The 22,500-nt window shown below is 46.2% G+C and overlaps 2 protein-coding genes across 6 annotated transcripts in view; one reads left to right on the top strand and one right to left on the bottom strand.

The window, feature by feature from the left end:
- The window catches only part of LOC146573420 (phosphofurin acidic cluster sorting protein 1-like), a 22,623-nt gene extending 21,406 nt beyond the window's left edge, over positions 1 to 1,217 (top strand). For both annotated transcript variants that reach the window (XM_085278218.1, XM_085278219.1), the window contains exon 24: positions 251 to 1,217. In XM_085278218.1, coding sequence (XP_085134344.1) covers positions 251 to 363 — 113 coding nt within the window. In that variant the 3' untranslated portion in view covers positions 364 to 1,217. The remainder of the gene's footprint in view (positions 1 to 250) is intronic.
- Positions 1,218 to 1,411: 194 nt separating this feature from the next.
- Positions 1,412 to 22,500, bottom strand: part of slc8a1a (solute carrier family 8 member 1a) — a 30,214-nt gene continuing 9,125 nt past the window's right edge. For 3 of the 4 annotated variants that reach the window (XM_085278213.1, XM_085278215.1, XM_085278214.1), the window contains exons 3-11: positions 17,434 to 17,540; positions 15,191 to 15,211; positions 15,043 to 15,060; positions 14,937 to 14,951; positions 11,744 to 11,812; positions 9,845 to 9,972; positions 5,624 to 5,723; positions 5,230 to 5,496; positions 1,412 to 3,356 (exon numbers count right to left, since the gene is read on the bottom strand). In XM_085278213.1, the coding sequence (XP_085134339.1) occupies positions 2,980 to 3,356; positions 5,230 to 5,496; positions 5,624 to 5,723; positions 9,845 to 9,972; positions 11,744 to 11,812; positions 14,937 to 14,951; positions 15,043 to 15,060; positions 15,191 to 15,211; positions 17,434 to 17,540 (1,102 nt within the window). In that variant the 3' untranslated portion in view covers positions 1,412 to 2,979. The remainder of the gene's footprint in view (positions 3,357 to 5,229; positions 5,497 to 5,623; positions 5,724 to 9,844; positions 9,973 to 11,743; positions 11,813 to 14,936; positions 14,952 to 15,042; positions 15,061 to 15,190; positions 15,212 to 17,433; positions 17,541 to 22,500) is intronic. The other variant, XM_085278217.1, reaches the window with a different exon arrangement.

Genomic DNA, 22,500 nt, shown 5'->3' with positions numbered 1-22,500 from the left:
GTACCATATCACCCTATTAGAGCACTTCGCTCTCGCTCTGCAGGCCTACTTGTTGTTCCTAGAGTATTTAAAAGTAGAATGGGAGGCAGAGCCTTCAGTTTTCAGGCCCCTCTTCTGTGGAACCAGCTTCCAGTTTGGATTCAGGAGACAGACACTATCTCTACTTTCAAGATTACAGTGTAGAGCACTTTGAGGTGACTTTGATTTGGCGCTGCATGACTTGAACTGAATTCCTCCTTGTGTCTCTCAGTGTCCGTCGACGGCGTGGAGTGGAATGACGTAAAGTTTTTCCAGCTGGCAGCTCAGTGGCCGACACACGTCAAACACTTTCCTGTTGGAATCTTTGGATACAACAAACCCTGACCTTGCTCGCTCTCATCGTTGTCCGGATCACATGACCTCCCTGCGGACGCATCGTGTTGAGCTGCTGGTCATGATGGGCAGTAAACCTGTAACCCCTCCTCGTCCTCTCAGTGTCAGCAGAGCAGCAGAAACCTTGTTTGCCTTTTTCTCTCACATCATGTTGGAGTAGAAATACTTGTACCTCATCAGAAAGTTTTTTATGTGATGGATGTGTCTGACACGGAGTAAGTAATGCGCACATGTTTGTCCTGTATTAATATTAATGTTAATAATAGCATCTTTTATATATGGCTCAGATGAGTTGGTTAATTGGATTTTTAAGGAGTAGTCTTTCAGTGGAACTCATTAAAATTGGCCAGAGCCTCTGTTTGAAGTGACTCTGAACATTTCTGTAACAAAAACACAGAGAAAAAGATCCCAGAGGGGACATAGGGTCCACAAAGAGACAAAAACAGCAGAGACCGCTACAAACATGCAAAACCAACGGTGTGGTGTGACTGTTTTAACCCTGTGAGGTCTGTCATCAAAGGTGCGAACAGCCAGGAACCCTTAGAGAAAGCTTTGTTGGAAAAGCTTGAATAGTTTTATATTCATGTCAGTTACAGTTACATAAACTTTATTTTGTGTCTTCAGAGAACTTTTTAACAAACAAAACCAAAAGTTTCACATTCTGATTCCTCAGAGAGCTAATGGTCATATAGAACCAACAGTCCTCAAAGCTCAGCCTTTAACCTTGTGTCATCGGTGTTTGTGTTTTTTTCCGATGTTTGTGTCAGCAGTTTGTCATACAGTAGAGCTTTAACCCTTCACAGGGACGTTGGTTTTGTAAAATATCAATAAACACACCTGAAATTGTTGCTTTTCTCTTACCTAGCTCCCTAACTGTGAGCTATCGATGCACCTGTCAGGTTTACATCGCAGCCCTCGTTTAGTATAATACATGTATAATATTGTAGTATCATTTATAATATTCTGCTCTTTGTTGACATGAAATTGATGCCTTGGATTTGAGCAGACATTTCTGTGATCCAGTCAAAGAGGAGAACGATTTACTGACACTCTACTTTAATACTTGAAACAAAGACACTGCATTATGAAGACACAACTAATGTTTACATCACCCAAGCAGCCAATCACATGACAGAATTTTGTCTTTGCTAACAGATTTCTGTCATCGGTGTAGGAACTCACACTCAAGCATACATCGTTATTTCCTCAGTGTTTGACTCCACTGAAGCAGCAGCTCAGGTCCAACTCAAGCCAGCTGCTGTTCACAGCATCTCTGATTAAACTCTCCCTTTATTCAAACTCAGTGCAGATATTAATGTAGGTGCAACACTACCCTCTGAGTCACCTAAAACACTAAAAGTCACTCCGGTTCTCCTTAATCGCCACGGCTACTCGTGATGTGGTTTAAAGTCCATGCACGTCAAAATTAAATAGTTTACATTAGACATCGCTGAAAGGTTCGGATGGATTTTTTACATGGTTGGGAGGTATGTGAGAATGAAAGTAGTCACCATTGCTCAGCAGCCAGAGAACAGTTCAATATGAACACCAGAGTCAGTCAGTTTCAGTTCTCAGGGTTCCACTAGAACCTTCAGGGATCCTTCACAGCAGAAGAGAGTCCATCGGGTACTGTCGGAGCCTTTAGAAAGCCATCAAAGAGGTTTTGAGCCTCTCACTGAGGGTTTGCAAATATGTGACCCCAACCATGTGACGCTTACTTGTCTGCCATTTTGGATCATGGTGATACTGTAGAATCAGGTGAATAGTACTCAGGTCACACAGGCCTAGAGAGCGGCTGCAACCATCTGTTTGTGAGGGAAACTGCAGTATTAAACCACTGGTTGTAAGTTGTTGCTGGAGGCTGATGGCAGTTGCCGTGGTCTTATTACTTTAAAGGCAAACTTTCTGAACTTCCAGTGGGTGTTGCTGGGAATTTGCAAGGATTTGAAGACAAATGTGAAAAACTACATTTCCCCATGGCAACCTGGTAGCAACCAAAGCAATCACTCTGAGTTTTCTGGTGCAAACCTTTTTTTGCATCTAATTTCACCCAGTGAGAGGCAGAAATCACCAGCAACCACTGCAAATCAGTCAGGAAATAGACATTTTCCCACAGCAACCAGTGGTTGTATCACGTCTGATGTGGCAGACAGCTCTCGAGCAATGTGCACATGGCGTCACATGAGAAACTTCTGTACCTTTAGTAGAACCTTAAAGAACTCCGATATTCAGAGATAGGTGAAAAAAGAACAAACAAAACTTTTTAGAAACCTGTTGAAATGTTCATCAATCTAAACTTTCAGACAAGTAACAAATTATAGAAACTGCTAAGTCACTAGATTTTATTCAAACCCTTAAAAAAGCCACCCAGTATGATTGTAACCCCAACCCATTCAAGATGTTTTTTAAAATGTATTTTATTTTGTTTTATGTGCCTGTTCATGATCATGATCGTGAAGAATGTGAACTGAACTACAGCGAATCCATTCAGGTCAATCCCTCTTATAACCTTTAGATATGCAGCAAATGTTTGACAATAGCCCACTGGTATATGCAGCAACCTAGAATCCAACAGAAAAGTCCTGAAGAGGGTCTGGAGTCGCACTGTTAGAAGCCCTTTACATGGCAGTAGGCTTCCAGGGAGGAGAAGACGATGTACATTAACCACAGGCTGAAGAACAAGCAAGTGGTGAGGATCTTTGGGATACGGGGTCCACCTAGCTCCCCGCCAATCTCCGGTCGGCGGCGGTAGATGAGCACAGCGATGCAGATAAATGCGAAGATGGTGAAGAGTGTGACGGAGAAGGCCAGTGTGCCAGGGCTGACCTTGAACTCCTGACCTTGGGTGTAGTGGTAGACAGCAGCGATTGACCAGGCCACGCCAATACCTAGGAAGACATTGACGGCGTTGCTCCCCGTCACATTTCCAATGGAGGCATCGGCATATTGGTCCTGAATGGCTGCCACCTTACTGGCAAAGGTGTCTGATGATGAGAAAGTGGAGAGAAGATATGTTTGAGGAGATAAAAAGGGCTTGATGCATGCTCAATCATCCAGTTAAAGAAATTCCCCAAAATTAATTCTGTTCATCTGGCTGTACAGAAGATACATAAAGGGCTATGCCTTTAAGACCAATTGTCTGTATGATCAACTCAGTCACCTATAACATCTCTAAGTTTCTGGCTTTGACCTTCAACCCTGCAGCTCTGAACACCACATCCAGAACACTTTGGATTTTGTTGAGAAGTTGAGAGATGTCATCATGGAGGCAGATGAAACCATGGTCTCGTACGACGTTACACCTCTCTTCACTTGCATCCCAGTCACGGATGCGTTGGAGGTAGTTCGTAAGAGATTACAGGATGACCCCAACCTCAGCAGCAGGACCGCTCTCAGCATCGACAGTGTGTGTTTGAACTGTGTCTTCATTCCACCTACTTCACATACAAGGGTCAGTTCTACAGGCAGAAACATGGGTGTGCCATGGGCTCCCAGTTTCACCCATCATGGCCAATTTGTACATGGAGGAAGTGGAAAAGAGGGCTTTGCTATCCTACCCTGGAACACCACCAATCCATTGGATGTGGATGACACCTGGGTGAAAATCAAATCTCAGGACGTACCACAATTCACGGATCACATTAACTCGGTGGACCGACACATCAGATTCACCAGGGAGGATATGAACAGTGGCAGGTTAGCCTTCTTAGACTGTGAGATTTCCATCAGTAATGGAGGACATCTACAAGCTGACGTGTACCGTAAACCTACACATACGGATCAGTATTTAAGGTTTGACTCTCATCATCTACTGGAGCACAAACTGGGAGTCATCAGGACGCTACAACACAGAGCGAACACCATCCCCACTGACACAGCAGCCAGGGAGGCAGAAGAACATCAAGAAGGCCCTGAGTAAATGTGGTTATCCCAGCTGGACTTTTGTCAAAGCTGGGAAGGCGCCTAAAGAAAGCTCCAGCTGATCCAGGAGAGAAGGACAACCGCTGCCCAAGCGAAAACCTGTAGTGATCCCGTACGTGTCAGGAGTATCGGAGCAGCTGAGACGCATTTTTTCTAAACACCGGGTCTCTGTGGCTTTTAAACCCCAAAACACGCTGCGCCAAAAACTGGTCCACCCCAAGGATCGGGTCCCCCGACACAAACAGAGTAACATAGTGTACGCTGTTAAGTGCAGGAGGAGTGCCAGGATTTATACGTCGGGGAAACCAAACAACCTCTGGCTACAACACAGAAGAGCCACCTCGTCAGGCCAGGACTCTGCAGACTATCTACACCTACAGGCCAGTGGACACTCTTTCAATGATGAGGATATAACATCCTGGACAGGGAGGAACGCTGGTTTGAGGGCGGAGTCAAGGAGGCCATTTACGTGAAAAGGGAAAGACCATCTCTGAATAAAGGAGGGGCCTAAGGGTACATCCGTCACCATCTTACAATGCTGTGATTGCAGCCATTCCCCAACTCTCTGTGAATGGGACTCATGGCCATTGGTCAGTGGTTGTTGATCAGTGGTCATGAGAATTTGCATAATTAAGATTAAGGAGCTGACCTCCCAGCCCATTGTTCCTCAGTGGGCTGGTTTCAGTCATTATGCAAATGTACTGTTTATAAGATTGGAAACCTGAGACTGAAGAAGTCACCTGGATGATGATGAAACGTTTCTCCCACTGAAAACGTCCAGATGAACAGAATCAGAACCTTTGGGGTTTTCATACAGATAGTTCTGATTTAATGTGCTGTTGTTTGTTTGCTGTAATGTTTTTATTAGGATTTGCCTTGGACAAAATCTGAAGGACTGAAAGTCCTAGTAAAGAAAACGAGATGTTTGTGTTAGACCTGGTACAGAAGTGCCCAAAGCGACGAACACCACAGCGGTGACTGAGTCTTTGAGGCCCACGGTGCAGCCGAAATGCGACGCCAGGTCTCCGATCACTGCCGTCAACATGCCTATGACAGTGATGGAGACAACAAAACAGGCCCAACCATTCCAGTAGTCTGTAGGAGGAACGAAGGCGAACAGAAGCTTCCAAAAAATGGTGAGGAAGTGCATGACGTAGTCAAAACAAGAGGGCAGCTTCTCCTCTCCACATTCATCATCATCGCCTGAGGAGAGCAGAGCCAGGAATCAGTTTTAAAGCTTGGCTTGGGTACAGACTGGTAGCCCTTAATCAGGGCTTATATTAATGTTGGTTTTCATACCTGAAGAAGGACAGTTAGAGTTAGTTCATACCTGAGCTGACCGTGATGGCCTCCACAAACTGCTCCCTCCAGCTGTTGGTCCCAATCAGCAGAGCCAGGTTGGTCTTCTTAATGAGTTTATCTACTGTACTCTGAAACACATCCAGGAAACATCTAATGTCAGCTTCACTGCCCTGCTGACCATTTTGAAAATCAGCCACCTCACTTTAGCTTTTTCTATCTGATGCTGAATTCTCAGCGTTCATTTCAAACGATGACAGCATCTGAAGTTCAGTCTGAAACTGTCACACTGCCTGATGTGTAGAAGATAGCTGATGAAAGCCTACTTCAGATGTTCTCTCACTATCGGAAATTCTTCAGTTTCTGTGAGCATGATGCAAGGGAAGAGCGGACAGGAAGCAGGACCAAGAACCCATCATGATCATTTCAGGCTCAGTCCGACTTGTGCCTTTCTATTACAGACTCTTTCAGGCTAAGGACTGTTTATAGACCAGTCTGAATGTGGTGAACATCTGCATCTGACATAAAACTCCAGCTCTGAATGTTTCTCCACTGTTCAGCGGTCAAGGCAGCATATTCTGCCTTTAAGGGCCTAAAGACGCTTCAAGCAGATATCAAGAAGAAGTCTTCGTTTTGCTGACTCACCACTAGCTAGAATGTTGCAGGTGAACAGTGTCAGATCAGGGTGCAGAACCTTAAGCTTAAAAAGTATAGCTTCACAAACCAGATGCCATTAGGTTTCAAAGAAAATCTCTTATATGCATTTGACCATTTAGCCATTTATGTAGGACATACTGATGAAAAATCCCACATAAAAGGCTAGAAATGCCAGATGCTCCAGCTATTCACGTTCCTCCTGGTTTAATGATGCAACTAAATGTCCGTTCAGTAACTCTGAAGGTAAAGCCATCAGCTCGACTTCAAAGGGAACAAAGTCAACATACTAGTCTTTCAGGTCACAGTCCAACATGCTATGTGGTAGGAGTGATGTATAAAATGTAAAGACAGTGTAGGGATTGGACTTCCTTGATGTTGGCAGGTGGATTTCTGAACTATCCGTTAATCTATGAGAGAGTTTTGGAGTGTCCTTTAGATCCGACTCGTCAGGCTAGTTCAGACTAAAGGACCTTTTTCTAATCACTGTTAGAGGAAGTCTCCTTTTTTATGTGTGCCCACATTGCAGGAACTATGTGGGAAAGTCCTTAGAATTCAGTTTTTGGGGTCATGGTACTCTCTTTCAATTAGTTATGTTAAAAACAGTTAGCGCTGAACATTTGAGGATTTTGTTGTTTTGTTAGTGGTACAAACAACAAAGTCCTGGTTGATCCTATCGAACGCCAGATCCATCACCCACAAACTTGACAAATTGGAGCTACAGATAGCCAACACAAGCTTTGCACGTAACTGCAGCATTATTCTTATTATGGAGACGTGGCTTCACCCGCTGATTCCCGACGCTGCAGTCGAGTTAGCAGGCCGCACGCTACACCGGCATGACAGAAACAGCAACTCAGGTAAAAGCAGAGGAGGGGGGCTATGTGTTTACGTGCATGACGAGTGGTGTTGTAACAGCAGGATCATTCACACACACTGTTCTCCTGATTTGGAGGTTCTGGCAGTCTCGTGCAGACCTTTTTACATCCCGAGGGAGTTTACAGTAGTTATTGTGATAGCTGTTTATATACCGCTGGATGCTAACGTTAGCACGGCTCTCAGCCTCTTGCTCAACACCATAAACAAACAACAGCTTGCCCACCCCGATGGGGTTTTTATTGTCGCCAGCGACTTTAACAAAGCGTGCCTAAAGACTGTGCTTCCTAAATTTGTCCAGTTCGTGGACTTTGCTACGAGAGGAGAACACACTTTGGACCATGTCTATTCAAACATCAGGCATGCTTTCAGAGCGACACCCCTCCCCCACCTGGCTGGATCTGACCACCTCTGCATGTCCCTCACCCCCACCTACACCCCCCTGCTGAGAAAAACAAAGCCCCAGACAAAGACAATAAAAACCTGGCCTGAAGGAGCCCTTTCTCAACTGCAGGACTGCTTCTCAACAACTGTATGGGATTTATTCTCCAGCCACAACCTCCAGGAGTACACGGACACTGTACTCTCGTACATCAGGAACTGTGTTGACAATGTCACCGTCAACAAAAGGGTCAGGGTGTTTCCAAATCAAAAACCCTGGATGAATAGCGAAGTGCAATCCCTCCTAAAAAGCCGCAACACTGCCTTCAAGTCAGGGGACAGGGCGGCCAGGGCAGACCTGAGTAGAGGCATCAGGAAAGCTAAGGCTGCCTATAGGAGGAGGATTGAAGATCACTTTGCTGACAACGACCCCAGAAAAATGTGGCAGGGGATCAATCACATTACCAACTACAGAAGCAATAACCAGGCGACATCTAGGACTGATGCCTCACTGGCTGAGGATCTAAACCGTTTCTTCGCCCGCTTTGAGACGACCAAGCCCTCAGCTGCCACACCACTTCCACCCGCCCCCAGCACTGGCACACTAACACTTAGGGAGCACCAAGTGAGGTGTGTTCTAAGGTCAGTGAATCCCAGGAAGGCGGCAGGTCCTGATGGAATACATGGAAAGGTTCTCAGAGCATGTGCTGACGAACTGACCGGAGTCTTCACTAAAATCTTCAACCTTTCCTTGTCATCAAACACCGTCCCGCCCTGCCTCAAAACCTCCACCATCATCCCCATCGCCAAGAAGACAGCTGTGGCCAGCCCAAATGACTACAGGCCTGTTGCACTTACGCCTGTAGTGATGAAGTGCTTTGAGAGGCTGGTCTGTCAGCACATCAGGGCCGGTCTGCCTCCCACTCTGGACCCCCACCAATTTGCCTACAGGACAAATCGTTCCACCGAGGACGCCATCACCATAGCGCTCCACACTGCGCTGAGTCACCTGGAGCACCGAGGAAGCTATGTGAGAATGCTCTTTCTGGACTTCAGCTCAGCATTCAATCATATCATCCCGGAGATCCTGGTCCAGAAACTGTCTCACCTGGGACTCTCCACCCCCATCTGCCTCTGGATCAAGGACTTCCTGACAAATAGACCACAGTCTGTCAGACTCGGCCCCCACCGGTCCAGCACCATCACACTCAGCACCGGGTCTCCACAAGGATGTGTTTTGAGTCCCCTCCTGTTTACGCTCTACACATCCGACTGCTCCCCTACCCATCTCTCAAACACCATCATAAAGTTCGCGGATGACACCACAGTGGTTGGACTCATCTCAAGGGGGGAGGAGTCGGACTACAGAGATGAGGTCAACAGACTGACTGAGTGGTGTTCAGTTAACAACCTCCAACTGAACACCACGAAAACTAAAGAACTTATCTTGGACTTCAGGAAGGGCAGAGCAGACCCGGCCCCACTTTACATTCACGGGAGCTGTGTGGAGAGGGTACACTCCATGAGGTTTCTGGGCGTGCAGATATCTGATGACCTCTCCTGGACTGCAAATACTACAGCGGTGGTTAAAAAGGCCCAGCAGCGTCTCCACTTTCTGAGAGTGCTCAGGAGGAACAACCTGGAGGAGAGGCTGCTGGTGACATTTTACAGAGCCACCATAGAGAGCATCCTAACGTACGGCATAACAACATGGTATGCAGGGTGCTCAGCTGCAGACAGGAAAGTACTGCAGAGGGTCATCAACACAGCCCAGAAGATCACTGGCTGCTCTCTGCCCAGCCTGGAGGTCACTGCAAACTCTCGGTACCTCAGCAGAGCTGGCAATATCATCAAGGACCACTCTCACCCCAGCAACCAACTGTTTGAACTATTACCGTCAGGCCGACGGTACAGGTCACATAAAACCAGGACAAACAGATTCAGGGATAGCTTCTTTCCCAGAGCTATCACCGTAGTAAATAAGCACAAAAACAATTGAACCTATTCCATACCGTCACTGTCATTATATTAATGCTGCTATTCATACTGTCATTATATTAATGCTGCTATCCTGTATATATTGTACATACTATTGTTTGAGTACTTACGATTGTTTTTTTTGTACTTTTTATATTTTACATTTATATTTATTATTGAAACTTGCACCAAGGGAGTGGCACTCCAATTTCGTTGTACTCTGTACAATGACAATAAAGGCTATTCTATTCTATTCTATCTCTTGGTGCTCTCTGATGCAGAGTGGCCATCAGAGCTCCTCAGAACAGTTTCGTCTGAAAGGGGCTTACATATTTCACACTAACCCAAGAGAAACGTCTCCTACCTTGAACTCATACGACTCCTCGATGATCACCTCCAGTTTGACGTGTTCGCCCAGCATTGGCCTGCCCATCTCTGCAATCCTCCGCTCTTCTTCTTCTTTCTTTGTCAAAGGCTCCTCAGCCCCGTCCTCTGAATCAGAGAGGAAACATTAGGTTGTAGAGTCAACAAAAATACACTCAACAAAAATATAAACGCAACACCTTTGTTACTGCTCCCATTCCCCATGGGATGGACGTAGAGACCTAAAATTCATTCCAGATACACAATATAACCATCCCTCCCAAACAGTGGTCACAAATCAGTCCAAATGTGTGGTAGTGGGCACATCTGCTATATTGAGATAATCCATCCCACCTCACAGGTGTGCCACATCAGGATGCTGATCTGACATCATGAGTAGTGCACAGGTGTACCTCAGACTGCCCACAACAAAAGGCCACCCTGGAATGTGCAGTTTTGTCTCACAGCAAAATGCCACAGATGCCACAAGCAATGAGGGAGCGTGCAATTGGCATGCTGACAGCAGGAATGTCAACCAGATCTGTCGCCCGTGCATTGAATGTTCATTTCTCAACCATAAGCCGTCTCCACAGGCGTTTCAGAGAATATGGCAGCACATCCAACCGGCCTCACAACCGCAGACCTCGTGTAACCACACCAGCCCAGGACCTCCACATCCAGCAGGTTCACCTCCAAGATCGTCTGAGACCAGCCACCCAGACAGCTGCTGGAACAATTGGTTTGCACAACCAAACAATTTCTGCACAAACTGTCAGAAACCGTCTCAGGGACGCTCAACTGCATGCCCGTCGTCCTCATCGGGGTCTTGACCTGACTCCAGCTCGTCGCCGTAACAGACTTGTGTGGGCAAATGCTCACATTCGATGGCGTCTGGCACGTTGGAGAGGTGTGCGCTTCACGGATGAATCATGGTTCACATTGTTCAGGGCAGATGGCAGCTGAGAATGTCCCAGTTCTTGCATGGCCAGCATACTCACCGGACATGTCACCCATTGAGCATGTTCGGGATGTGCTTGACCGGCGTATACGACAGCGTGTACCAGTTCCCACGAATATCCAACAACCTCGCACAGCCATTGAAGTGGAGTGGACCAACATTCCACAGGCCACAATTGACAATCTGATAGACTCCATGCGACGATGTGTTGCACTGCATGAGGCAAATGGTGGTCACACCAGATACTGACCGGTTCTGGGTCCCCAGACCCCCAATAGCGCAAAAAACTGCACATTCCAGGGTGGCCTTTTGTTGTGGGCAGTCTGAGGTACACCTGTGCACTACTCATGATGTCAGATCAGCATCCTGATGTGGCACACCTGTGAGGTGGGATGGATTATCTCAATATAGCAGATGTGCCCACTACCACACATTTGGACTGATTTGTGACCACTGTTTGGGAGGGATGGTTATATTGTGTATCTGGAATGAATTTTAGGTCTCTACATCCATCCCATGGGGAATGGGAGCAGTAACAAAGGTGTTGCGTTTATATTTTTGTTGAGTGTATTAAGATTCATTTACCTTATTATGTGAGAGAGCAGCTATTTATAAATATGCCTATTCTTGATACAGAAGCCAATATCTGTCACTTTATTTCTAATGGGGTTGAGTCGTTTTTTGAGAGAGATGGTTGAATTGCTCTCAGTTCTCACTAAAGATTTCCCAAGAAGACGTCTAAACCCTGACAGTGAAGAAATGTTGGCCAGTCAAAAGCCCACAATCAATAACACGAGTTTTCTCAAAGCTCAGCTCTCATTGATACCTGTGTACATATGAGCGTTGCCTGTCCTGATCAGAGCTACGAAAATAAATGGTCATAATGGTTCGTTTGACACTGTGATAAAAGTTAGCACAGTAAAAGATAGATGATGGGCAAACCTGCGATGCTGATGATGTTGGAGGGGACGGGGTGCTCTCGTCCCTGGACCTTCCTGTAGATGTCTCTGCCTGAACAGGTGAACAGAAACTGAAACCAGAACAGGGCTGAATCATCACAGCCTGTATCCAGCACCAAGCTGACGGCTTGTGTGTTTAATGTGCGTCTGTTCAGAGGGACAGAATCTGTAAGTCTGTGAAATGTCAGAGGTGTTTTTGTTTAGTAATAGACTTCAAAAATCGGGATGAAACGTGTGTGTTTGCTGTTCAATCTGGATTTATGTTCCTGTGATGCTTTTCATTAACGAAGGTTAGTTATCATTCAACCAGTGCAGGTTAGTTAAAAGGTTAGCTTGATGTCTCTCTACCTCGGCTCATGTGGGAGATGTGGAGACTTAATTTTACTGGATGGTAACTGTGCGCTCGGTCCACAAACGGCATTTTGCAGCTGTGAGCACGTGAACAGTGACAGGCTTACTTCTTTTGTACACAGTCTATGATCGCACCATGGGGCTAGCATCGTAGCAGTGTTCGCCTAGGCTGGCTGTGCTGAGCAATATAAAGGGTGTGCTTTACCATCAGCACATGCCGGGGGGCGGGGTTACACCCACTCTGCTTACACGAGCAGAACACTGACGCTCACACCTGCAGCTCCTCCTCAGGTGGGCATTCAGGTGGAGGGTTGAGCGTTAGACTAACGGACAGTTACAGAGGTCATGTGACGCTAACAGGAAGCAGCGAGGAGTGAAAACAAATCCTGTCTGCTGACGGCAGTATTATTTGATGTTTTTAAAATATTGATGAGCTGTGCTGCTCTCTGAACTGAAATAATAATAACAGTAATAAAATGACGTCCCTGAGCCTGGTTCTGCCGGAGGTTTCTTCCTGTTAAAGGGAGTTTTTCCTTCCCACTTTCGCCAAAGTGCTGCTCATAGGGGGTCATATGATTGTTGGGTTTTTCTCTGTATCTATGAAGCGCCTTGAGGCGACTTTTGTTGTGATTTGGCGCTATATAAATAAAATTGAATTGAGTCTGAGATTTAATTTAATGCTGTTTAAGACTTTTTTAGTAAACGTTTGTGAGAACCTGCAGAGAGTCTGATTAAATGATCCCTCTTTTATTCTGAAGGTCTTACCTTCAAACATTCACATTAATGATCACACTGACGGTTCAGCATCTCAGCGCGCTGAGGACCTGTTTGTGCGTATCTGAGCATGCTCAGTTTGGTTAGAAATAACCTTCCTTGTCTCACAATTTTAAGGCTTCCGGAAACCTCCAGATGTTTCCTAGTCAGGAAAGAGTCTTCTCTTCACTGATTGGCTCAAAACAGGTGATTTTTTGGCACAATAACAGGCTCTAAAGCTCACGTGTTGTCTGTACACTGTAGAAATGGTGACATCAGCATCGGCCGCCTGATTGGTTTTTGTGTGACCATATTTAGATAAGAGGGCGGAGTCATAAGGTTAGTTAATGGCAGCGAGGTTTTTGGGTTGTTACAGTAACTAGAAGTAACTACAGTAGTTAGAAATTCGAAGGCCAGGTTTTGCTGTGAGCGAGTCTGAGACAGTTTCTGCTCAGATTTCATGTTGGACACTCTGAAGGTTCCTCGGGGAAGCGTTTGATCAAAGGTTAATGGATCTTAGAGAAATTTCTGCCAATCACAAGCTGTGAGGAGCACACGTGTTGTCAAAGTGGTGAGGTGCAAAGCCGCCGTTTCCTGCAGGTTTCCCATCATCTCCCAGGTTTAAGTCCTTCTTTAAACGTCTGTCATCGCTGCCTTGGAGAAGCAGCTGATGGTTCAGACTGACACAGAGACGGAGCCTGAAGTTGTCGGGAGCTCACGTCACAGAATTTCAAGCTTGGCGATTGGATGGTGAAATGAACTCTGGGAGTTTGAGGCGGATGAGTGTAAATGACCCCAGAGAGGATCGCTGTTTGAGGGAAAGCTGAATGGGATCGTTCCTGCAGGAACCACGGAGGTCACGCCTTCACAGAACTGAATGAATGTCTTTCCAGATGTTTTCATCTGTATTGTGTCTCAGCTAGGACACAATACCAAAGACAGGCTCTCATTTAGCAAACAGCCATTGCCCTCTCATCCCACTGTGTCTGACGCTGCCTGTGTCTAATCCTTATGTGAAAGATAAGTCCTGACATCGGGTTTCTCCTGTTATCCCTCACTCATTAGCTTCAGGAACTAAAAACCTGCATGGTTAGGTTCAGGGAAAGCTTGTGATTGGACCAAAACATCGCTTTGCATCAGGAAACTGCTCGTTCTACACTGAGAGCATGTCTCACGCTCAGCCGGAAGTCTGGAAACAGCCGGCCTGACAGTCACACCTGCTCTTCCAGCTGCTTTGGGATGATGATTTTTTAAATACTCGCTGATGTGTTTGACTTAAAATGTTATTTACTATAATTTCTCTTCTATTTCCACCAACTTCATTAAAGTTGAGACGCTCTGTGGCTCGGCGAAATAACAGGAATGATGGTGTTGCAGCGTGCCGATGGACGCCATGTTTAAATTACCCTGAGCTTCTTCCCCTGCGTGATGCCCTGAAAGAAAACATAACAAGAGGTGCGCTGGTGCTGTTTCATCTGTGATCACGATGACGCACAGAACGGGTCAGGGCATTTCAAATGCTGAGCATAGCTTGTACGTAAAAGATGGACTCCAATTCTGAAGCCACTTTTCAGTTATTTATTTGTAAAAAATGTCTGGAGTCATGTATGATTTTCGTTCCACTTCTCACGTGTGCACCACTTTGTGTTGGTCTTTCACCTGGAATTCCAATAACATTGATTCATGTTTGTGGCTGTAATGTGACAAAATGTGGAAAAGTTCAAGGGGGCCGAATACTTTTGCAAGCCGCTGTAGCTAGGTCCACTCTGTGGCGGCGTTCAGGACGCATGCAGTCACATGACCAGCTCTACGCGGGATATGCCAATCACCCGTCGCACGTTGGTGACCACAGTGAAACACAAACGCTTCTCGGGCCTGGTGGAGCAGCGGGAACGGGCTTTGGTCTGTTTGTAAATCTGAGATTCGGGGCTTCGTCTCAGGCGCCCAACGTTTAAAGGTGATGAATGAGAGTCACGTGAAGAGCTTACAAGACGCCGCTACCATCGTACACGTTGCTTTAAGTGTTGACACACTTTGAAAGCCAACATTTACACCACTGACAGGTGTCTTACCATACAGCTGTTTGTCTATCAAAAAGTCACAAAAAGCACAAATTAACACACACATACAGTGAATGCTCACATGTCAGATATCGTCTCACTGCTGGCTTTCACCTACCTGTCTTAACGAATCCACCTGAAAGGACAGCAAGTACGAAACAGGAAGTCAGAGTTAGTCATTTGGTTTTGTGGCAATTCTTAGAAATCATGAAAGCGACACACATAAACGGTTTGCAGACAGGAAGGGGACAAAGAAAGCGGCTTACCGACTTCCTGAAGCAACACAGCTGAAGAGAAGAAAGAGACGAGAGAGACATGAAGCAGAAGTGACATCAGAAGGTCTCTGTTTGACACACCTGTCCTCAATCTGGACTTCATGCTGCTGAACGAACGCGTGACAAACGTGACGCCAACGACGGTTCGAGCGGTGGTCAGCTGTTAGTTTACTGTTACATCTAACACAAATTTAAAGTGTGCGATTAACACGGACACGTGCAGGTTTCATATGAGAGTCCAGGCTGAATGGACCTGACCCGTCCTCCCCAACCTGCCAGCATCACAGCTTGACCGGACACATCCGCATCTGTCCACACCTGGACCAACAAGGAAGCGAGAATCTCTCTCCTAGCCTCTCCGGGACTAAGATAAGACGAACTAGCATGTTCTAGTGAGGCGAACTGGGCGAAGACACAAACTCCACAAAAACCACCTGAAAACCCAGTGAAACACCCAGGCTGCCTCAGTACACTCAGGGAAATGAAAGTGGGCGGTTGTTACGTTTAAAAGATTCAAACTGGTAATCTGAACAAAATAACTTCCTGTTTCTGTGGTGACCATAATTCCAAAGATTTGAGACCACGGGAAAATCACTGGAGTTATAAGAGGCAGACGACCACACAGACGACGTGTATGCTATCGCTCTTTATTGTGGTTTAACCTGTCAGAGACAAAAACGTGCAGAAAGTTGTGTATCGAGCCTTGTGATCAGAACCTTCCTGCTGTTTTTAAGCCTGGATTGACACCTCAGTGGCACAGCGGTTACCACTGTTGCCTCACAGCAAGAAGGTCCTGTGGTCAAATCCACAATCTGGCCGAGTTTGCAGTGGGTACTCTGACTTCCTCCCACAACTGAAAAGTTAGGTTAGTTGGTGTTTCTAAATTACCTGTGAGTGCAAATGGTTGTCTGTCTCTCTGTGTTAGCCCTGCGACAGAATGGTGACCTATCCAGGGTTTGCCCCGCCTCTCGCCCTATCACGTCCGGATAGGCCCCGGTAACCATGGTAAAAGTGTTTTTACGTTAAGTGGCCCTCGAGGCCTGGAGTTGGACACCCCTGGTCTAGAATTTGTTGAACACTCTAAAAAATTAAGTCTTTAAATGAACTTAATGAAAAGGATTTCCACATTAATAAATGGCTTTCTGTCAGCATTAGGCATTTTTTTCAGACTAACATCATTTTCATGGGTTGGATCAACTTAAATAAATTAAGTTAGACTCAACTGCAGTAAATAAGTTGATCCAACTCCATTAAGTTATAATAACAGCATTGCATAATGCTAAAATAAAGCAATTTAATCACATGAAAATTCTTTCCATTATTTGTTCATGTTATTCAATTTAGTCCAAAGGAGTTTATTTAAAAATCACAAATCGCCACAGCAGTCGCCTCAAGTTAAAGACCCTGCAATGAAAACCCAACAATCATATGACCCCCTATGAGCAGCACTTTGGCGACAGTGGGAAGGACAAACTCCCTTTGAACAGGAAGAAACCTCCAGCAGAACCAGGCTCAGGGAGGGGCGGGGCCATCCAAGAGCTGTTAAACGCCACAGGTGACCTGGTTACACGTGCCTTCACATCACAAACCCGACGAGAAGAAAAAGCGACACCGGGTGTTCGCCATAAACGTCTGAGTGAACGGCAACAATACTGTGTGAAGATTTCTATGAACCCGGAGAAAAGAATCAACGCCTTGATTTTGTTGTCGCCTTATATATCGATAAAGTTGACTCAAACTGTCCTAGCACCTCTCAGCACTGATAATTCAGTCTGGACCAATAGGACGCCAGCTGAGGGCAAAGGAGTGACAGCAGCAAAGACAAACTCCACAAAGACAGGCAAAGGAGGACAGGTCAGAGGTCGTCAGAGGTTAAGGTGCCCGTCCACACCTGTCCATCTCCTCCTGTTCCAGTACGGCTCCTGCAGCTCTACGTAGAAGCTGGCATTCTTATCATACTCCTCGTGATCGATTATTTTAATGGCTATGATCTTCCTGTGGGGGGAGGGGGGTCAGAGGTCAAGGGTCATGCATTAGTTCACACAAACATAGACACCTTGTCTGCCTGCTGGGATGCAAAAACATGATTAGCTCAGATTATTAAAGGATGAGCTCAACTCAAACTTCCCCGCACTCGTTATGACATTAAACACCACATCAACAGGGCTGACTGAGGTCAAAGGTTATCAGTGATATAGAAGGGGTCAGGGTACAGGAAGGCGACACCCCCCCACCTTTCCTCTCACTCATCTCCAGCAGCCGAGGCTCTCCGATCTCCAGGAAGAAGTTCTTGTTCTTCTCGTACTCTTCGTCATCGATTATATTTATCCGAATGGTTTTGCTGAAACAGAGAAAAGCCGGAAAGAGAGTTTGCAGAAGGAGAAGCGTGCAGAAGCCCGAGACACCGCAAAAGGAGAAACACGGCGGGCAGAGGGAGACGCCGCCGACATTTACACACACACACACACCGCGTGACCTCGTGTTTCTGTTCGCCGGCACCGCTTCGTACGAACGTTATGTGCGCAGCTCTCTGAGCTCCAACCCTAAACCAGGCCAGTACTATGCTTAATATTTATGACTCCAGGAAATCAAATCTGAGTTGTTCAGGTGAGGCAGCAGAGTTAGGAGTGTGAGGACGCACAGAAGAGAGTCAGTCATTTCTGAATTTCATGTGAAACAGAGAAGACGAGAGGACGGCGAGGAGATCTCATGATGACACAGTTTGTTTGTTCGGTGTTGGAGGCGGAGCTGGAGGCTACAGCAGGCCGTGTGTGTGTGTGAATGGAAACTGCATCCACTCCCATGTTTATTTAATGTGAGCAGATTGATGCTTTGGGGCTTTCTCAGTGATCCAAGGACACGGTTTGTTTGGTGTCACAGTTTCAGGACACTTTCAGCTTTGTGGATGTTTGAGTTTCAGTTTTATTCATCCAAAGAATCTGTAAATAAAATAAAAGCAATCAAAGAACTCACAGACAAAAGAGCTGATTTAAAACCAGTAAAGTGTAAATCATCATCAAAGTTATCTGCAAAGACAGAAGGTTGTTTGGGATCAGCGAGGATGACTTAGATCTCACTTTGTGCCGATTCATTATTATTTAACTTTTAAGTCATCTTTAAAGAACCTGATAATGCAGATTACAGTTACTGCTGCTCATTTTAATACTCGTCTGTTTGTTTCCACCCCGAGTATATTTAGTGCTGGTTACAGATCGACCATGTTACCATGGAAGGAGTGCCCAGGTGATTCTCAGGTGGAGGTAAATCTCACAGCACCAGAGGAGCACCTTCTGTTCCCTATAGCAGGAACACAAGACTCTAAAAAGTCCCATCAGAAGGAAACAGCTGGAAGGACAGCTGGACAGGAAAGGACGGGACAAACATGGACACTAACTGAACCCGCCCGGCCGAGACTCTCTGCCGTAAAGCTACAACCACACTCACAGCTTTGCCGTAAACCAAAGAACGCGCAGAGACTCGGACGTCCACGGCGCGTCCTCAGATATTAACTGTGTAAATGTGAGGTCTCTGTGTAAACAGGACTGAAAACAGAAGCTCATAAACTCATTTTATCAAACACAGAAACACGTCACACGTTAAAGCTGACAAAATGAGCTGTTCTGAGATCAGTTTTAAAGCAGGACAGCAAATCTAAACTGCGGGTTTAGCATCGTCTTGCTCCATCATGAGGTGCACAGGCACTGACACGCCCCCATCAGAGCTGCAGGCTGATGTTTGGTTGGGTCTGACCTCAGATCAGTTTTAAAGGAGCTTTGGAGCTGTAACTTGTATGTATGGAAGACACGCTGAGCTGCTCACAGACGCTGACTTCGCAGGTCGGCGACCCTCTGCCTCTCTAAGACGGCGGTTTGATGCTGTGATCGCGCGTCCTCTTCCTTCACCTGTTTCTCTTTTTGCAGAATTTTTTTAAAGTTGTTGCCATGAAATTCAAAATGACCTCATATTTTTCTAACAATGGAAAATGTTGTCAGTTTAAAGCTTTGATTCATTGTCTGTGTTTTATTGTAAATAAAATAAGCATCCTGAGTTTTGTGCATCTGGGTTGTAAAATCTTGAAAGCTGCTTCGTTGCAGTGACAGAGCGTGAATGCACCGAGGAGCTACAAATGGAAACGCTCTCCGAGCTGCAGAGGTCTGTGTGATTTACTGCCTCTATAAAAATCAGAGATTACATATAAACTCTACGTAAGTCAGCTTTTTATCACTGCAGAGGGTTTCTGTGGAGGAAGGAGAAACGAGATAAAAAGTACACCGAGTCTGCAGACGTGGCCGCCGGCCAGCAGCGACCTCCCCCGTCGTCGGCCGTGACAGGAACAAGCTGCAGTGATGTGTCTGCTTTATGGGCTGATGCTGCGACGAAGAGCAGGGACGAGGTGCTGCTGCCTGAACGCGGGCTGGCCTAATAAGGAAGAGAGCAGCGTGGTGTTTATCTGCTCCGCACAGCAGACAGAAGACATCTGACACACTGAAAATCCCCCACACCTCCAGCCGCCTGAGAAAAGATGGAAACACGAGCGAACATCCAGCATCCGTGCAGCAGGCAGCTACAGGCAGCAGCAGGCAGCTGCAGGCCGCCCCCTCAGCGAGCCGCTGCCATGCAGGATGCAGGTGTGCACACCTGCAGCAGCTGTTACGTTTCAAATCATCACACTTTCACTGATCCGGCATCCGACCACACACCGCCATGATGTCACAGACTGCTTTGACTGGCAGCGACAGACACCTTACACCAGGGCTGTCAAACATAAGGCCCGGGGGCCACAATCGGGCCCCTGGATGGCTTTGGAAAATGTGAAGGAGGGCATAAATTGTTGGCTGTATTTGAATACATTTCCTGCCACGCTCATTCACGCTGCACCAACGTGACAGAAAACACTGAAAGTTGTGTTGCCGTCTACGACACAAACGTCAGATTTTTATTTATTTCACAAACGTCCTTAATGAGAAAAAAGCTTTTTCTGTGACTTAACTGAAACTTTATGTTTTATAATTACAGGAGAGTCTGGCCAATGACAGAAGGCCTAGTTTCACTGAGCCCACCCAATCAGGAGCAGAGATGGGCAGTAACTGTAATCTGATTACTTTTTTCAGGTAACGAGTAAAGTAAGGGATTACTATTGCAAAAACAGTAATTAGATTACCGTTACTTTCCCGTAGGAACGCTGCGTTACTGCGTTACTAAAACCGTGACTTTTTGCGAGAATGTCTCACGACAGTGACGTAAGCGAGTGCGCCGTTAGTTACAACAGCTGTGTGCAGATCAACAATGGATCATATATGGAGTGCGGGAGAGAGTATGAGCGTGCAGCGTTTAAAGCGTGGAAGTACTGACCTTACTTTGAGTTTGATTCCATAAAAAGTGACAAAAACATTAGTGTCCGCTGTGCGTGGGAAGAAAACTTCTTTTTACAGCGAAAAAACCCCTAAACTTCCAACAAGCACCGAGTAGCTACGACGTAATGGGAAACTCACAGAGAAACTCACGGATTCTTCCACTGACCGCGGCACACCTGCACCAGGGTAACCCTCCGCCTGCCCCACTCCTGCTTTACAGGTGAAAATAGAGCAACAGGACCGCTGAGTCTTTGACTTTATTTATTTTCTGCTGTGTTTTACTTGCATCTATTTGAAAGACTGAGTGTAAACACAAAAAATATTTTATTTTATGTGCTGGAATGTGTAGAAAATAGGTTTAAATGTTAAACTAATTTCTTCCAGTCAGAGAAAGTTGCAGATAATTAAATGTTTGCTTGATGCATAAAGTTAAAAGATTAAAACTAATAAAACAAGTTTTAAAAAGAGACTTTTCCATTTGATTACATTTTGTATGATGATTATGCAGAAAAAGTAGAATTGGGCTGAAAGATCTATCACTTTATCACCTCTTCAGGTTGTAAATCGTGTTTTTAAAAAGTAACTAAGTAATTAATTACTTTTGAAAATAAGTAATCAGTAAAGTAACGGGATTACTTTTTTGGGGAAGTAATCGGTAATTAGTTCCTGATTACTTTTTTCAAGTAACTTGACCAACACTGATCAGGAGTGAGGTGATGTCACACATTCGTTTGACACAAAGTGAGCATATTTGGAGACATGGGTGGAGTCATAATGTAGTGTGGCAGTGAGAAAAGTAACGCTTTATGTAGCCTTGACACGACACGGAAAGAAATAACAAGGAAAGGAAAGAAGGAAAGGAAAAACGGAAAGGAAAGAAGACAAGGAAGGAAAGAAAGAAGGAAGGGCCCGGTCTCTGCTCTTCTGTTGGAGCCGTCATATCGCTCCTTCCTCGCGTTGACAAAAACCGGACACAGGAAATGCTACGGCTGCCTCGGTGACGGCTACGAACTATAAACCGGCGCAATGATGCCAGGACAGCAGACACATTCCAGGAAGAGTTTCATATGTTTAATATCTCGTCATTTACTGGATTGTCTGACACCTAGAAGAAGGTGATCCAGATCAATCACGTGTCGGAGGGCCAATCAGAGCTCCGCCCTCTCAAACACATCGAGGGTGCAGCTTCACAACGCGTGACCTGCTGAGGCGCAAACACCGCCGTCCCCACAGACAGCTGTTTACAGCCAGGGGACACCTGCAGGGTGTGACACGCATCGAGTCACGCTGTAACATAATCACAAAGCACACAGTGGCTGATTTGCTGGGCGCCATCACATGACCTGACAGTCTGCCTGAGGCAAAGCAGACGCTGCCTCTGGGAAAAAGAATCACTTGGATAAGACCATCAAATGTTCCCGTCAGGACGACTGCAGCAGCCCTTCACCTGGATCACCTGTCCAGCTGTTTCAACATCACTACATCAGCTGCGTGTCAAACTGAATGCCATCGAGCACGTTCACCGCCGCCGTGCAGCGTGCAGGCGTTTGTGTACCTGACTCGCTGCAGCTTTGATGGATGCAAGCTGTGCGGCTTGTCCTGCTTCTGTCACTGGAGGACTTTCCTTCAAACTCACTGAGCAGCACACACAGTGCTGACGGGGAGGCGTGCAGACTGACGGTGCGCCTAATAAACTGACTATAAACGACCCGCCTGCAGCCATCTGTCTCCCGGGTGACTGAACGCAGCCTAAAACAGGACGTGCCGTGGAGCTTGGAGATCCTGCCTCTGCTGCGATAACTCCATCGGTCTATATAAGGCTGCGGCCGCAGCGCTGCCAGCGTCCTCATTAATAAACTCAAACACAGGACGAGCGAGGCAGCGTCTCCATTCCAGCACGCCGTCCTCTTCCTTTCGCGGATATAAATGTTTTCATTTGAGACGTGG

Source organism: Mchenga conophoros, linkage group LG6 (genome assembly GCF_057382185.1).
Source record: "Mchenga conophoros isolate Kocher_MC1m ecotype Shallow Benthic linkage group LG6, M_conophoros_male_GT1.1, whole genome shotgun sequence".
Classification (NCBI taxonomy): domain Eukaryota; kingdom Metazoa; phylum Chordata; class Actinopteri; order Cichliformes; family Cichlidae; genus Mchenga; species Mchenga conophoros.
The sequence above is the reverse complement of the archived record's forward strand: the minus strand, read 5'-3'. Positions and strand labels throughout refer to the sequence as shown.